This window comes from Callospermophilus lateralis, chromosome 9 (assembly GCF_048772815.1).
Source record: "Callospermophilus lateralis isolate mCalLat2 chromosome 9, mCalLat2.hap1, whole genome shotgun sequence".
Lineage (NCBI taxonomy): Eukaryota > Metazoa > Chordata > Mammalia > Rodentia > Sciuridae > Callospermophilus > Callospermophilus lateralis.
This window is the reverse complement of record NC_135313.1, coordinates 52,715,505-52,732,863: the sequence shown is the minus strand read 5'-3', so window position 1 is coordinate 52,732,863 and position 17,359 is coordinate 52,715,505. Positions and strand designations below refer to the sequence as shown.

Genomic DNA, 17,359 nt, shown 5'->3' with positions numbered 1-17,359 from the left:
TGAAAGATGTACAGACTTCTTCATGCAAGAAAACATTTTTTTAAAAATTGCTGAAAAACTTTCAAGTGCAAAATTTAGTTTGAAAACTCTGGTCAGCCATAGGCTCCAATGTAGCAGGGCTCCCTCTGTAATGGAATTCCTCTAGATATAAACAAGGGTCCTGAGAATTTGTCTCCAGAAGGCAGGCAATTTTGTGAAAAAAATAGAAGCCTTAGTCAACTTGGTTTTAAAAAATTTCATTTCTTATGTTTTCTCTAACTGTTGCTAAACTCCTATCAAGGCTGAGAATTTTCCATCCCGGAATTATCCCTCGGGAGGCCTCAAGAGTAGCAATCGTTCCCGCTGCTTGGGAAGCAAGCAGTGACACCACGGGTGAACTATCACTTCCTCCAGACAGCTATGCTTTTTGCCAAGGAAAGAATAATAATCTGAAACCTAAGGATATAAAAATCTACTTCCCAAATGGCATGACTATTATCCATGGATGCATAGTAGGAAGTATGTACAGAGTTAAAAATATAAGGTTTATGAAGAAACATTTAAGATATAACTCAAGGGCTGGGGTTGTGGTTCAGTGGTAGAGCACTTGCCTAGCATGTGTGAGGCACTGGGTTTAATCCTCAACACCACATAATTGTAAGTAAGTAAAATTAAGACAGTGTGTCCATCTACAACTAAAAAAAAATTTTAAAAAAGACATAACTCAAGAGATTAATGTGTATGTGCGCATGCAGATTGTTATATATGGTGAGGCTGTTTTTAGTAAGGTTATACTGAGATTTCTGTTGTACATGGTTGATATTTTGTGATTCACTGAGTTTATTGGCATGTGTTGAATGACAAGTATGCATTTTAACAAATTCCACCGTAGATTTTTTTAAAGTTTATCTGAGTTTTTAAAAATTAGCTTTGCTTTTAGCGATTCACATCCTCATTCCAAATAGGAATGTCTCACCCCAACGTTCACACACAAGTCCCTCGCTGTGGGAATCTGTTTGTGTTAATACATCACTCACCCAGGTCATAGAACCCACATGAAAGCAATGATTGCTGAGACTGTCCGGAAGGATAAAAAAGTTACTAACACCTGCAGGAAAAAAGATATTCATATACACGGGCTTTCAGAAAAACAGGAAGCAAGATGAGAGAACCTCACAGAAACCTGGAAATCAAACATGGAAACAAAAGTAGCAGCCATCAACACCCCACCCCACCCCACTCCACCACCCTAACCTAAGCAAACCGGTTTCCTATCACAAATTCCACCCTCATAAAGAAAGGACTTCAAAAGGAAAGCCAAGCTGTGTCATGTAGAGTGCAGATTCTGCTGTTGGCACAACTCTGCTTTGAGCTGCCACTAGCAGCCTCGCCTCTGGGCACAAGGACCCGGTCCCCTTCATCAGCCCATCCTCCTCAAATCCCTTTAGATTTGTAAAACATGAAGTCAATCTAATTCGGTCTCTAAACAACCTTGTACTCTAGGCTATTACTATCTTATGAGTTAGAAAGCCAAGGAAAGAGAAATTACATGGCTTATCCAAAACAATGGAGCCAGTGAGTCAAGATCCCAGACACTTTCCTCTTAGTTTCTTGCTCCAATCCCATAAGGAATGAATTCCATAAGCCTAATGTTAGATTAAAAAAAAATTTACAGACCTCTAAACATACCCATCACTCAGTTAAGCCACACAGTTAGACACTTCCTGGGCACAGCCTTGTGAGGCAAAACCATTATCAGCACTTCAAAGTCAATCAAAGAAAACAACACTGTGTTCTGAGTGACCCCCACTGGCAATGACAAAGCCACAGATGAAGCACTTTGATGTCTTAGAAATGAGAAGAACCCTCCTAAGGGATTTCTCAAATCAATGTAAGAAATCATAACATAGGAACAGTTTTATCCATGGATGTATATTAACAATTATAATAAAACTATTTCAGGTTTGTGTCATAGTTCTTCTTCATACCTTTAAAATCATTTTTGCCACCTTGGTTGGTAAATACGTGGGTAGCATGTGAGGGTGTTTTGGCCGTTTCATTGGTTATTCACAGATCCAAGAAGATTTCAGCAGAACAGAACAAACAGGGCAGGTGAAGCAAGTGATAGAAAATGTGGACCAATTGTGAAATTAAACATGAAATCTAAGTGTACTGCACCTAGAGGTTCCCCCTTGCCATGGCATCCACAGACTAGTTAGGCTGGAGTGCAACTGGGTTATCAATGGGTTATCAAAAGATCTGGAAATTTTCCTCAATTTTCCTTCCTAGTCATTAGAAGGGCTGCATAAGTGATGTGGCTGAGGCAGTGTTATTTTCAGTCAAACCCCAGGATGGATCCAAACTCACTTTAAATAAAACATTGAGATCAAGGAACTGAAAGGAAGCTCTCGGGTTTAGAATGTAAGCTCTTGGATAATGGACATGTGTTTTCTTGAAAACCTCCCCCAGAATCCCATCTCATAAGTATATTTGGATTTGCAAATTTTGCAGAATAAAGTAGAACCAGTTCATGGAGAGTTGCACAGTTAGGGAGGACTGTTTTTGTGTCCCCCTACTGTGCCCTCTGGGTCTCCTCTGCCAGAGCACTTTCCACCTGCCATGCTCTGCCCTCCTTACCTGGTTGATAACCAGACCCCTCTGAGGGGCAAGCTCTTGAAATAATGCAGGAGTTGATGAGGACAATGCCTGGCTCCTTCTAGGTGAGTCTGATTTAAAGAGGAATCTGAACATGAAGAAAGGGAGTTTCTGCATCAACCCCTAACATGAGCTAAATGAGCAAAAACCTAACACAACGAAAACTTAATGGCATTTTAGAATCCACAGAAATACTCATTTTCTTTTTCAACATATATTTACTGAACATCTCTAATGAACCAACCATTGATTTAAGCACCAGTGAAACATCAGGAAGAAGACACAGAAGTCCCTGCCCTGACACAGTGGTGTCCAGAAGCTTTCAGGGAAAAAAAAAGTCAAATGGGCACAGATCCTGTGCCAGCTACCCTGCTAAAAACTGTATAAACTACCTCATTATCAGAGAAACAATTTCTATGATCAACCTCATTTTATTGAGGAAAGTGACCTAGATACATTAAATAACTTACCTAAAATCACAATCCTAATATGGCTTAACTTGTGCCAACATGATATCCAAAATAGGATTGCTGACCCACTGGCTCCAAATCACACAACCAAAGCGTATGTCTCAGTTTGTGTGTCACGCTTAAGCAAATCTGATTTTGAATAACTATAGAAAAATATGTACAAATTCATCAAACTGAAAAAGTAAACATACAGCACCCATTTCAGGAAAAGTCCAGGCAAACTCTACACTTATAAATTCTTTGATCATCAATTCAACCACAACAGACAATTGGTTGGGATTTGCTAGTTTGGGGTCTGAGGTTTCTATTTCTTCTTTCACCAATATTGACTTGGTTTTTCATGTCTGTTATTCCCGTGGGTTAGGCCTTGTTTTGTGTTTTTGCATTTTATATGCAAATATGCTACTGTAAATATATGCACTTGAAAAGATGCTCTATAAATAATTGAATAATCATTTCCTTCTCACAGATCTTCAGTTGTTTCTCCATTTTCTCCTTCCCTTTGTTTTTGGGCTATTTTCTAACACTGTCTGTTCTTCTTTTCTCATGCATTTTTTCCTCTCTGCATTCTGTAGTTTTGTTGTGTACTGTGCAGGTAACACACTCCACAAATACTGCTTCTTCCCTTCCCTTATCTCAAACATCCCTAAGTATATAACCCTTTTTATTCACTCCCTAAAGCTGACATCTATATTCTTCATGGAGTTTTCTTTATTTACTTATGAGACAGACAGACACACACACACACACACACACACACACACACACAGCATTCAGAGGAAAGAGCTATTTCTATGTAATGTTACAAAAAAAGAAAAATTTAGAAATTTTTATTGTTTATTTTTAAAGCAGTAATGTAAGCAGTGGGATTCTAGCAAAACAATAATCAGACTGATCAACAGAATAGTTGGCCCAAAAGCAGGCCCATAAGACTGAAGAGCTCATATAGTTTCAAAGAGCACCAGAAATCCATGATTATTCTGTAATCCATATTAAGAACTCTTGAGGGGCTGGGTTTGTGGCTCAGCAGTAGAGTGCTTACCTAGCACATATGAGGCCCTGGGTTCCATCCTCAGCACCACGTAAACATAAATAAATAAAATAAAGGTATTGTGTCCAATGAAACTGAAAAATATTTTTTTAAAAAAGAATATTTGATATTTGGAAAAATCTATATTATATCATTACCTTATTCAACCCACCAAAAATTGCCTCTGGATATGAGTTAAATGTAAACACAGTTAAAAAAAAACTGTGTAAGAGAAATAAGAGTAATAAAATACAAGCTGAAAAAGAAGGATTTTCTAAGCATTAAGAGCAATGTAAGGGGAAAAAAAGATGACTGGTTAATAGGATTCATCATCAAAAGGAGTGTGCAAAGATCATTAAATGTAATAAAGATAGAATAAATAATCAACTAGGAAAAATACTTGCTACAAGTATAGATTATTATTACTATTATATAAAAACCTTCTTCAAACAAGGAAAATGCTAGGACTCCAAAAGAAAAGGTAAAAATAATAACTGAATAACAACTGATAAGTCACCAAAGGAGAAGTACAATGCTACATCATTTTCAGCCTCAATGGCAGTTAAAGAAATATAAACTGGTTTGTCCAAAATTTGCAAAGGCTTGTTTAATAATAGTACTTTGTGGGCTGGGATTGTGGCTCAGTGGTAGAGCACTTGCCTAGCACACGAGGCACTGGGTTCAGTCCTCAGCACCACATAAAAATAAATAAAGCTACTGTGTCCAATTACAACAATTTTTTTTTAAATAGCACTTTGTGCTGGAAAGAGCACAAAGATAGGCACTCTAGATATTGATGGGAGCCTAACCTGGAAAACAACATGGCCAACTCCAAAACCCAAGGGAGAGATGCAGTCAGAAAGGCAAATTTTAGGATATTCAGCACAGCATTACTTACAATTCCATTAAGAAAGAAAAGAACTAAAATTTCTGCCAAATAGTCTAATAAATTATGGTATCAATTGACAATCATTGACTTCCACTGAAGGAAATTTTAATAAAGGAAAATTTTTGATATAACTACTAACTGTAAAAGGCAGTAAATAAAGTTGAATGGTAGTATAATCTTCTTACATAAAAAAGAGGAAATGCATCATATATTAATTGTAAGCTCCCCACACTGATGAACTATGCAAAGTTTTTACTTTTTGAACTTTATTACCAAAGGTACGTTTTTACAACAGGAAGTACTCAGTACTCTCATACATAAGCAGAATTGTAAAGCATAAAGGAATTAATTTTCTCCAGTTGACCACAGCCATCAGTCAAGTCATGTGATAATAGTAGAAAATGCCATTTCAGGCTTTACTCTGTTTTTAATTTGATAAAATTTACCATGTGTGGGATGTGTTTATCTTACAGAACTTGATAATTTCATAGCTATTTTTAATTTCTGAGGTTCTTAGGAATACTTCCCAAAATGCCTCTTCTGCTTTTTTCTTTGAACATGGGTACAGGGAAATTAATTTAGAAGAAGATGCTCAGGCTGGGTGTAGCTCTGCAGTGGAGCACTTGCCTTACATGAAGGAGGTCCTGGATTCAATCCCCAGCACTGGAAAAAAAAAATGGGATAAAGTCTTTGAAAAGTACATATATCAATTTTTATAAAGAATTCCCTAGAAGCTCGCAATAGTGTGTCCTGCAGACTGGCAGCATCAGCAACACCAAGAACCTTGTTGAAAATGTAGAACCTCAGGTTCCACCCCAGACTTACTGAATCAAAAACCTGCACTTTAGTAGATCAACTGGAGAGTTGATTCACAGGCACATTGAGGTTGGAGATCACTGATGTAGAATACATGTTCTACATAGAGCTACAAGTGAACTATGTTGGTCCTTGGAAACCAATCTATGTTCATGTCTTAAGTACCAGAGATCTGTGTATCTATGGGCTCTAAACATTTGCTTAGGAACCAAGCAGCAATAAATGGGAACAATGGATGGGAAATATTCTAAAACTCTATCGGAAGGTCTCTAGTACACAACTTGCAACACAGTACCATTGTCAATGTTGGCTAGATTTCTAGGTCATCCTAAGAAGCTGGCTTAATCCATAACGTAGCTGAAGAAATCAATTGTATTTTAATGATTGTTTTTTATTCTAAGAGAAGATTCTGGAAAGCCTGGTTCTGCTATTAAGAATAGGAAGTCCCCATGGATGCAACTGTTTGTGTGAGTAGACAATCAGTAAAGTAGTACTTCTATTCTGAGAATGTTCTAAATATAAGAACAACATGGATTAGAAAGATGGGAATACTGAGAGTTGCTATTGATTTGTTCACATTTTCTCCCAATCTTTGTTTTAACCAATGTCTAAAGGTCAAATGTCTAATAGGAAATCGAGAAATGTGCTGGACATTGTAACTAACTTATAACATGAAAATAAAAATATTTTTATATACATATTTTTATATACATATTTTGCTTGTGTTAAATTACCACACAAATGTACTTAACTTTTTATCTAACTTAACAAAAATTCAGTAACTCAAAATTCCTCATAGCCATTCTGAAGCTACCATTATTTATAGAATATGATGAACTTGTTATTTTAGATATAGCTAACTTTGTTCTAATATGCTTTCTCCATGCCCAAATATACACACACACTTTTATGTTTTAAAAACTAACTTCTTGGAATGGGGATGTAGCTCAGGGGTAGATTACCTGCTTATCAGACATGAGGTTCTAAGTTCTATCACCAGCACAGGGCTGGGGCAGGGGTTGGATAGGAACAGAGAAAATATTTAAGCACTACTTATTGTGACAACCTACCTGTTTTTGACAATGCAGGACTTGAAGAAAGCACTGAATTTCTGTGTCAAGCCTGAGGGAAGGTGGGTTTGGGGCTGTTGGAGAGGGAAGGGGAAGCTTCCATCTTCTGAAATTCCAAATTATCTCACAATAAATGTTACAGTTTCTAGTCAAAGATTTTAGAAAACACTGTTAGAAAAAAAAAATTAGTTTTGCAAGAAATAATTTGAATAGATTCAAAAAAGCATAATTCATCAGAATGTTGCAGAGACCAGGGTGATTTAATTTTCCCTAGATATTATGAACAATCTTTATTAACAGCAATCAAACTTATGGTTTAGAGTGACAACATATCAAGGAAATACATATCAAAATCCACTGCCATTATAGTTCTTAACATTTTATTGCATATTTACAATGTGTGGAGCATTATAAGGATTTACAGTAGAAGCCAAAATTCCCAGCCTTTACAAATCTAATAGGAAAGATCAGATAAACCATACACAAATGTCTTTGAACATGGGCACTGGAAACATACATACGATTACAATTTTACAGGCTAATACAGGTAAATGCTCTATGTAATAGAACGGGCAGGAAAGATAAAACACAGTGAATAAGAAAGTCACCAGAGTGTGAAATAACCACAGCTGGGTAGTACTGAATATAAACACAATATTGAAAATATGGTTTTAAAGGCTAAAATGTCCTGCAAAAGCATAGCTATCCCCTATGCAAAACTGTGAGGTAGAATTCTTCCCGTTTTCTGCTTTCCTGACTACCACTGAGTGACTTCCATCACAGGGAGTTCCGGGGGCTCTCTCACCTTGCTGGACCTGAGACTGACCGAGTAGTACACATACGTTTTACTACCCACTCCACCATCACCACAAATGGTCTTTTTTGTTCAATGATGAGAGTCATATTTTACTTACTGAAAACGGGTGGCAAAAGTTAGTAACATAAAAAAGCCAATGCTCTTTCTTGTAGCTAACATATCACCATTCTTGGGGTTTAACCTTTCAAAGAATGAAATTAATGCTAAAGTTTCAGGTGTAGGAACCTCTCAAGGAGTTGTTTTGGAAAGATAGGTCTTTGCTTCCCTCAAATGACACTAACTGTCAAATTTAACAATGAACAATGTCATTTCTACCCCCAAACTACATCTCCTAATATTCAATGTGGATCATAAAAATAGTTTACCTTTCTACACACATAAAATATAAAATCCAGAGCACAGAACAATTGCATTGGAAAAAGGTAGAGTTTCTTTTTTTAAACTACCCTATGATCCAGCAGTTCTATTCCTAGGTATCTACACAGAGAAAATGAAAACCTATATTCACATAGACATATATAAGAATGACCATAGCAGCTTATTTATAATTGACCACTCTGGAAATAGCCCAGGTAGCCAATAGGAAACTGGATAAACCAACTGCAATATACAATGAATGGAATACTACTCAGCAACTAAAAGGAATGAACTAGAAATACCCAGACACATTGAGAAATCTCCCAAACATTATGGTGAAGAAGCCTTGTAGAAAAGAGTACATGTGTGATTTTATTTACAAAAACAGGAAAGCTGGTAGAAAGAACAGTGGTTGCCTTTAAGGGTCAGGTGAGGGGACAGGGATTGACTGGAAAAGGACCATCTGGGAACTTTCTAGGATGGTGATAGTTCTATATCTTGATAGCACAGTATGCATTTGCCAAAACCCAGGCGATGCAAATATAAGTCTTTTGCATATCACTGTATGCTAATTTTACATCAAAAGAAAAATGGGAGCAAATACTGAATCCTAATGATATGTATGCTAAAGTATTTAGAAGTGTTCAGATGTCTGCAATTTAAAATGCATCAAAAAATAACATGGATTGATGAACTGAGGTACGGATAATTCTGTGATAAAACAAAGAGAGTTAATGCAAATTAGCATTCGGGAGCTAAGGACACCATAAAATCATTTTAACATTTTTGTTACACAGTTGAAAATTTTTATTTAAAAAGTTATGAAACATAGGGTGCAATTTTTTAAAACCAAAAGATGCTGGTGAGAACTTCATTATTGATCTCATGACAGTATATGATTACAAAATTCCTCTATTAAATGTAAATTTAGAATCACGTTTCTCCTAAGTGCTTGAGAAAGGACATCCCAGAGCATGAGGTCAGTGATCGCTTCTCAAATTTACTCTGGTTCAAAAACTGCCTAAGTGATATTTTGATCCTCTCACACTTTCGGAAAAAAACACATCTTGATGGCATACTGTGAGCAAATCTGTTGGCTGTGAAGACTGACGCCAGAAACCAAGATGAAGAAACATTCTTGTTTTTACCCTACCTTAAAAACTAAAAGAATTGGGGTAACTATAATAAAAAAAGGTGTTACGCCAGGCACCATGCCTGTAATCCCAACAGCTTGGGAGGCTGGGGAAGGAGAAATTTAAGTTCAAAGCCAGCCCCAGCCACTTAAAAGGCCCTAAGAAACTTACCGGGACACTTTCTCAAAATAAAAAACAAACAAAACAAAACAAAACAAAAAAATGGACTGGGATGGGGATTAAGTGCTCCTGGGTTCCATCCCCAGTATCAAATAGTGAATGGGCCACTATATTCTCAGTGGAGGGACACCTTGATCACCCTTCTATATCTAAGTGAGACACACATTTGGACACCCTGAAGACGTGGCATTCAACCTGTAAATACTTTAAAGGTACTTCCTTAAGATTTACTTAGAAGTGGCTTCCAGAGTTCAAGAGCCCTTTTGTCAGAAATAGCTTTCCACATGCCTGACTTAAAATCCCTCAAAACACCGCTCTCAATATATGCACTTCACAACTATTTTTAGTTCTAAGTTAAGAACTAAGAATTCCTATACTATGACATATAGGAATTATATGTTTCATATTGCCTCATAGAGTTCTCACAGAAATAATCTGATTCTTCAAAAAGTGCACTCACTGGCTGTCATAATATTTAGAGTTCTGGCTTTCTTTTGATCTCAAAGTTCTTCACGTCCTAGTACAGGTTCTGCTTTTTCTTGATGTATAGGACTAGTGTTTATTCTCAGGCTTTCAAGTTTGCTTTAAACTACTGCTGTGATATTGAGTCATATTCAGCATCATATCCATGAATCATTTTCCATCTTAAAGCCTCTGCTGTATTTATGTATGCTAAGTCATGCAACACCCTCAGTTCTAAATCTCTGGTAGGAGAACAATCTTTTTCTGTTTATCATCACAACCTGCATTTGCCGAGAAAGCTCTTCTCCAACCATAACCACCAATAACACTGGTCTCAAATTGTGTTTTCTTAACTCATTATGGGAATACTTTATAAATACCCCAACAGATTTATGTTCTACTAGTTTCTACAGGTGGGTGATTTATTAAGAGACAATCCAAGTATGGCTTTCTATTCCTTGGGTTTATCAATGGAGTCATATCATGCCCTGTCAACCTCAAAATAAACAATACTCATCACTAGTCTTCCATCTTATTGTGACATCATCTTCCCCCTCAACAGTGAGTTGGTCAGTTTAAAGCCTTACCATGTACTCACCAACTTCACCTTAATATTTCAGAGATACAATTCTGAATGCATATTTTCCTTGCACACTAGTGAAACAGGGATGGAGCTAAGGGGGTAAACATGAACAGCATGCTGTTGCCCCCGCCATCTCATGCTTATCATCTGAGACAGAACAAGATTAAAGGATACTCTATTTTCTCTTCTGAAGAGATAATTAAAGCAATAACAATTTCCATTTTGTGTAACTTTTACAGTTCCAAAGAAATTCACTGATTTAATACCAAGGTCACAGTACATAGCAATGCCAGGTTTTGAAGCCAAGTTTTCAAACTCCAAACTCTTTCCATTATATGCACTATAATTCTTAGTTTAGCTTTTATGGTAATTCCTCTACAGTTCTTCCATTATCTTTGTTTCTTAGCTAAACCTAGATTTTTCTGGGGCATACACTAAAGCCAAGTAATGTCAATTGTTAAATTTATTCTTATTTTGTCTCATCAAGGTATTTGTTGGCATCAAACAAGCAGAATATTTTCTACTCCCAACTGAGACGTGTTTATTTCTAGATGAAAGTTAACATTGCTAAGTTTAACAATTCGATTAACTGTTCAGTCTTGTTCAGCCCATCTTTTGATCCTAGAGAACTTTCATTTAAGGGCTTAAGTAAAGATACCATAATCATACAAATCTTGTCCCTGGTTATGATATACTTATTGGTGTTTGTTTTCACCTGTGCTATTCTCTATAGACTAGACATGGAGGGCTTTAGCAGCCATAAGTATGTTCAGTTTTTAGTAACTAGGTTACTCTTCTTAGGCTTCTGTGCACTTTGGGTAGATGGGAGGATGGGAGAAGTGCACACCAGCAGCCAATCTCTACTGGCAGGTAACTTAGGTATAGTAGAAAACACTGGATTAGCTCTTCAGATGTATACTGCACAGTGGGACAGACTCAAATCACCTCACTATCATACCAATCATACCACTGATTATAAAGGTTTTTGATCAGAAAATGTGGTTTGCTTAGCACTGTAGTAAAAGTAACCCACTGTCATACTCACATGAAGGGGTGTGACCCTAGTAACAACAATGATAAACTGAATAGCACACCATACAGCAACAGACAAGGTAATGAAGCAAAAAAAAAAAAAAAAAAAAAAAACCACTAAGACTAAATAACATCAGATGCAATAGCCAGTATAAATCCCTTTAAGTGAGAGACATACCCAATCTTCTATCTGGTCATGAAGCCTAGATCTACCATTAGTTTCCCAGCTGGCAAGACTACACACGCAGTTTCACCAATACCATCAATGAGCCACGCTAGAAGAATAAGGTCACCAACACCAAGGTGGGAACAAAGCAAAGTGGATCAGAAACGAAGATGTCATCTTTATCTGATAACCCTGCTGGGTCAGACATAAATAAAGAATAGGTATTAAAATGTCTTTATATATTGAGTTCAAGCAGCAGCAAATACACAATCAGAAAGCAAGAGAAAAAAAAAAAAAATAAATCCTTCAAACCCAAAGACAAAATACATAACAAAACTAGCCCAACCAACATTACAGCAATTCCCTGAGCAGGGCTAAAGTAACACGGGAAGTTGTGGCATGTGCCATGAGAAATAATTGGTTCTTTTTCGGTTACATTTGCAGGCCAATGTTCATCTACGACACACAAAGGGCTTGTGATTCCAGTCTGTAGTTGCTTCCTTCACATGCGCTGTAAGTGAACTATGACCACATGAAAAAAAAATCATATCTGGGCACTGTTGGGCTTTCATTCATAACTCTACGAGTATGTACAGAAACATATATAGAAAACAGCAGCAAATTTACAAATGAAGAGCAACAGTATTTATTTTTGCTTAAAGTATATCTAACTTTTTAGAAGATGATGAACCTACTAAATAAGTAGCTACACAACTAAATATATAAAATACCAAATGACTTCCTTACAAGGTGATGTATTCCTCAGTCTTAACGTTAGGAAATGAGTATGCTGAGAACAAACTTCAGGTTGAAATATGAAAGGGATTATTTTCAGTGATTAAAACGGAACCCATGTAGGAGTAAACAACTATTCCATCTGAGGTCAAACCCTGGGAACTGAACTAGTAGGACAAGATCTTTCCCTCAAAAGAGCTTATAACGTAGCAGAATATTACATAGGAGTGTGGAATGTGGCTAGCACCATCAGGAAGACCAAAAGAAGAATCACAAAAGTTCATACTCATAGGAGTAAAGCCCTAAAAAGCTGAGAGGATTATCAAGTACAGAAAGAACTTCCTTGATGTTCTCAGAAGCAGTGGTAGCATAAGACAAGAGGGAACAGTTGAATTTTGCCCCAGATTATCTGGCATGTTTGACTAGGATAAAGAGCTGCACCATTAACTAACAAAACTATGCCAGGAGGACAGGGTGAGCAGTAGGAGAAATCCTTCCTCTGGGCTGAAATGTTAAGCAGGCAGTTGAAAGAACAAGTCTAGTGTTTTGGACCAGTTATGTGATGCACGATGCTGTGATAAAACAGAAACCCTAAGGAGGAGATACCTAAAGAAGAGCCACAAGCATTCTGAGGACAGAATCTAAGAGCACACATGGTTAGTGCACATTTTAAAGATGAATTATGTGACTGTACTCACAGTTATGGCAGAGGATAGCATCTTCGAGGAAGGAGATGCTGTCTAGGAAAGGTTGCTCAATTTTATAAATGGAAGGGTTAGAGATGCCGGCTGAGAAAAAACAACACTCAGCTCAGTAGGTGGAAAACCATTCCTGATTTTCAAAAGGAAGAGTTTCATTAGAGTGCTGTGTGAAATCAGACTGCAAGATGCTCTGCAAGGAGAAATGACGATGTAGGGCAAGGGATATGGACTTCTTCAAGAAGTCTGGCAGTGAAGAAGGCTGGAGAAACCAGCAGGTTCAGAGGGAGGTTTTTTTGCATCAGAGATACATGAACTTGTTTGTGGATCATGAAAAGGAACCAGCACATAATTCTTTGCATAATGTTGTACTGATCACAAGTCTAAAAAATTATTTTTCATCTTTAAAAAATCTTCTGGCATAAAAATTAACACAAAAATTAAATTATATGCATTTTACAATTTAAACTTAATACAAATGTAAAAACACTAGCATTTTGTGATAAATTTTATTTCTAAAGGAGTCGTATGGTTTTTGTTATTAGACTACTTCAGAAATGATTTTGCCTCAAGTCTGTCATGAGAAATTAAATTTTATTAACAATTACTATTTTAGTTCCAGAAAGATTACTTTGATATAAAGGATTACACTGAAGTAATTATGTATGCCTTCTTCCTCAGCCCTCCTCTCCCAAAGACAAAATATCTTCAGGATAGTTAATAATTTGGATAAAATTTTTGAAGTTGAAGAAAAGAAAACTCTGAAATAGTATCCCATTATTAATAAGTTCTTAAAGATCTAAATTATTCTTCACAATTATTTTTCATGATAAAACATGCTTATTTATTATATACACATGCATACATATGAATTTTCTGGCTAAAATACATGCAACAACCTTGAAAAAACAATTATTAAACCATCCTCACAGTCCTAAGAATGCCCTTTTTGATAAGGCACTCATGTTTGAAAATAGGATATAACTACCAAATTAAATAAGATGTTTAAAGAAGCCTTTTATTAAGCACAAACAACTTTTAATACATTATCAATACAAATAGGAAAATGTTTTTAATGAATATGATATATCAAAGATCTGAATGATGTTCTTCATATTGACACAATAAAAATAATCAATCTTAAAGAATTACAAAGTAAAATTTTGAGGATGCCAAAATCTACTAATGATAGTTTAACTACAGTCTAAATTTACTACACACCTAGGGAGGAAGGGCGACCATTTTTTATAAGGAGAATTCCTAAACTCTTATTAGCACCATTCAAAGCTTATTATCAGTTGTTCATCTACAAACTGACAGGTCATGTAAAGCTTGAAAGCAAGATTTCAGTGCAATGTTTACAGTTTCCTTCTTTTAAGATACCTGGAGTCTATGATCTCAAAGCATATTAAATAATTATGCCTTGGTAGTTGCGAGGTGTTAGCATGTAGAGAGAAACGTGTTGTGGGAAGAAATGAGGCTTATCCTGCTGTGAGATGTGTCTTAATGTACTGTGGCTAATGCTGCAGAATGCCGACGACATGCGGGAATGTGAACTGTAGGTCTGTGGGACGCTGGTAGCTATTAGCTCTCTGTGGTCACCATTTCAGGATGTCTCAGCTGCTGCCTTTTGAGACTAACTAGTTTCATCCTGTCTCTGATGTGCTCTGCAGCAGAAGCCATGTCACTTGGACTCCCAAAATATTGTTCGGTTCTAAAATCAAAACACACAGAAAAATCCCGGATTAATACAAATTCATTTAAGTGCAGCACATGCAACAGGGGGAAAAAATGCCATTAAGAAGAGTCTATATAATATGACCTCTGAGTAGAAATTATTTCATTCACAGTCCAAAATGTTTATCTCTTGAGGGTAATGCTGTAGGAAAAATACTTTTTAAACAACAACAAAAAAAATATGTTTGACATGATGAGTTAAATGTTAAATATAAATAAATGTTATATCATTTATACTTATGATAGTCAATAAAACAAATGAAGCAACACTGGCAATATTCTGCCTTTCAGTTCTGGGTTCATAAGCAAACACCAACATAAAATCTGTACTTGCATGCTAAGAGCTGCATACAGCAATTATTGAATAAAGCAGGCAAGTAAAGAATTATTTTTGATATTAAAATATGGTTTGGAGCCAGGTAAGGTCAAATAGCTCTTTCAAGTAGTGGTAATCTCTTCTACTTAAAGGAGCTAAGGCAGGTGAATTGCAAGTTCAAGGCCAGCCTGGGCAACTTAGCAAGACCTTGTCACAAAATTTTAAAAGGACTAGAAATGTAGCTCAATGGTAAAGCACTTGTCTAGCATGCACCAGCCCTAAGTTCAATCTCTAGCACACATACACTCACACAAAAAAAATATAAAGACATGGATTGGTACATTAATAGACAAAAGTAATTTCATTTTTCTATTATTTGCAAAGATACTACATTCAGAGTCAGAGCTTGAAGGGTTTTTGGAAATTCCTGGTTAACCTCTGTTTTTTAGATCAAAAAATTAAGGCTTAGGGCTGGGAGTCAAATTCAGTGATAGGATATATGCACAGGATATGTGAGGCCCTGGGTCTCATTCCCAGCACCATCAAATGAACAAAATAAAAATAAAAAAAAAGGCCTAGAATGATTTAACCAAGGTCACACAATGGGGAAAATAATAAATCAGGATTTGGGGGGCAGTTGGGGGAACCCAGAAAGACCATTAATTGCTTTTATTTTACCAGGACAATTTATTTAAAAGACAAATCTGAATAATCTGTCATATAAACTTTGCATAACAAAAGCAGATTATTATTATTATATTAGTAATTATGGAAAATACAACTGAGATCATTTGAGAGACATACTTAGTGTAACAAAATACCATATACCACATATATAAATGCATATTTAAATGTATACACATATGCTTGGATATATATGAATATAAAATGGGATAAAATAACAACCACAAGTATTAAAAGTGAGTGCTTGTGAAATTTGAATACACAGTTCTTTTCTTTTATCTTAAGAAGAAATGACATCTGGGCTACCCATGGAACACAGGAAGAGAAGTTCAAGTAAAATCACCAAGGGCAGATGCTCCTAACTGACCCAAGAAGTGTGATAGCTGACTGTGACAACTGGGAACACAGAAGAGGGGTGAGGGTCCCTGGCACAGAAGAGCCAGAATCACCCCTACAATACTGTTACTAGCTGAATTTTGTTCTCTTTTATTACAGATGTGTAATGTGACTTCAGATAGTGCAAGTTTAGTATGACTAGAGATTAAGTATACATCATGTAGAATCTTCTTTCAAGGTAATGAAATAGTATCTTTTAAATATCAATCTCCAATTATTATCAGAAGTTCATGACACAGCAATAGCTTACTATGTCTCATGTCTGTTTTGAATACATTCTACACATTTAATAGCAGAGAACACCACTGCTCCTATAATGTGAAGAAGCACAATTGTCCCATCCTGTTTTCAGATGGGGGAACTGAGACACTAAGAAGTGGAGTACCTTGCCCAAGTTGTCACTGCTGCTAAGAGGTGGAGCCCAGGATCCCTGGCACCAGAGTCTGCACTCGCCTCCATAACACTCTAACACAAAGTAAGGACACTTGAACTTTCATTTGATGGTTTGGTTTCTGTATCATTTGAATTAAATATCCTCTGGACTACCTCTAAATTACTTTGATTGAGAAAGTCTAGATCACCAGGGAGGAAGTTCCTGAGTCTTTTACCGGCCCATTTATTTTGCATCAGATTATTAATTATTCTTAATTATTCTGGACCATTTGAAATGAAACAGCATGTCAGAATCAGGATGCCATCATTTTACACACGAAAAAAATTAGGATGCCATATAGAACAGTGAAAAGAGCATGGGTTTGGAGTCCCACACACCTGAGAGCATATCCTAACTCCAACACACAGAAGCCTAATTAATCTTTCACAGTCTTAGTCTCTTCATTTCTAAATCAGGAATAATGATACAGGCCTTGGCACTGTCTGTGAACGTAAAGAGTTTAACTCAAGCTCACTAAACATCAGTCCTTTCCCCATGCCTTCCCTTTCCTAAATGAAGCCCAAAGTCACGCTGCTCCTGTCCTCACAGCCAAGCTAAAACCATGGGCCTCAGTCTAGTCAGCGATGGTCTTTCTACAACAAGCTATCAAGAAGAAACACATCTGATGTCAGCAAGCACCAACTGTGAGTTCTGCTAACAGCTAAGCTTGGATTTTTTTTCAGTTTAAACCAATTGAAGATGTGAACCAAGCGTAATTTTC

The 17,359-nt window shown here is 36.5% G+C and overlaps 1 protein-coding gene across 1 annotated transcript in view; it reads right to left on the bottom strand.

Annotated features, from left to right (window-relative positions):
- Window positions 1–13,647: 13,647 nt before the first annotated feature.
- Sestd1 (SEC14 and spectrin domain containing 1) overlaps window positions 13,648–17,359 on the bottom strand; it is a 119,077-nt gene continuing 115,365 nt past the window's right edge. The window contains exon 18 of the mRNA XM_076866005.1: window positions 13,648–14,786. Coding sequence (XP_076722120.1) covers window positions 14,657–14,786 — 130 coding nt within the window. The 3' untranslated portion in view covers window positions 13,648–14,656. The remainder of the gene's footprint in view (window positions 14,787–17,359) is intronic.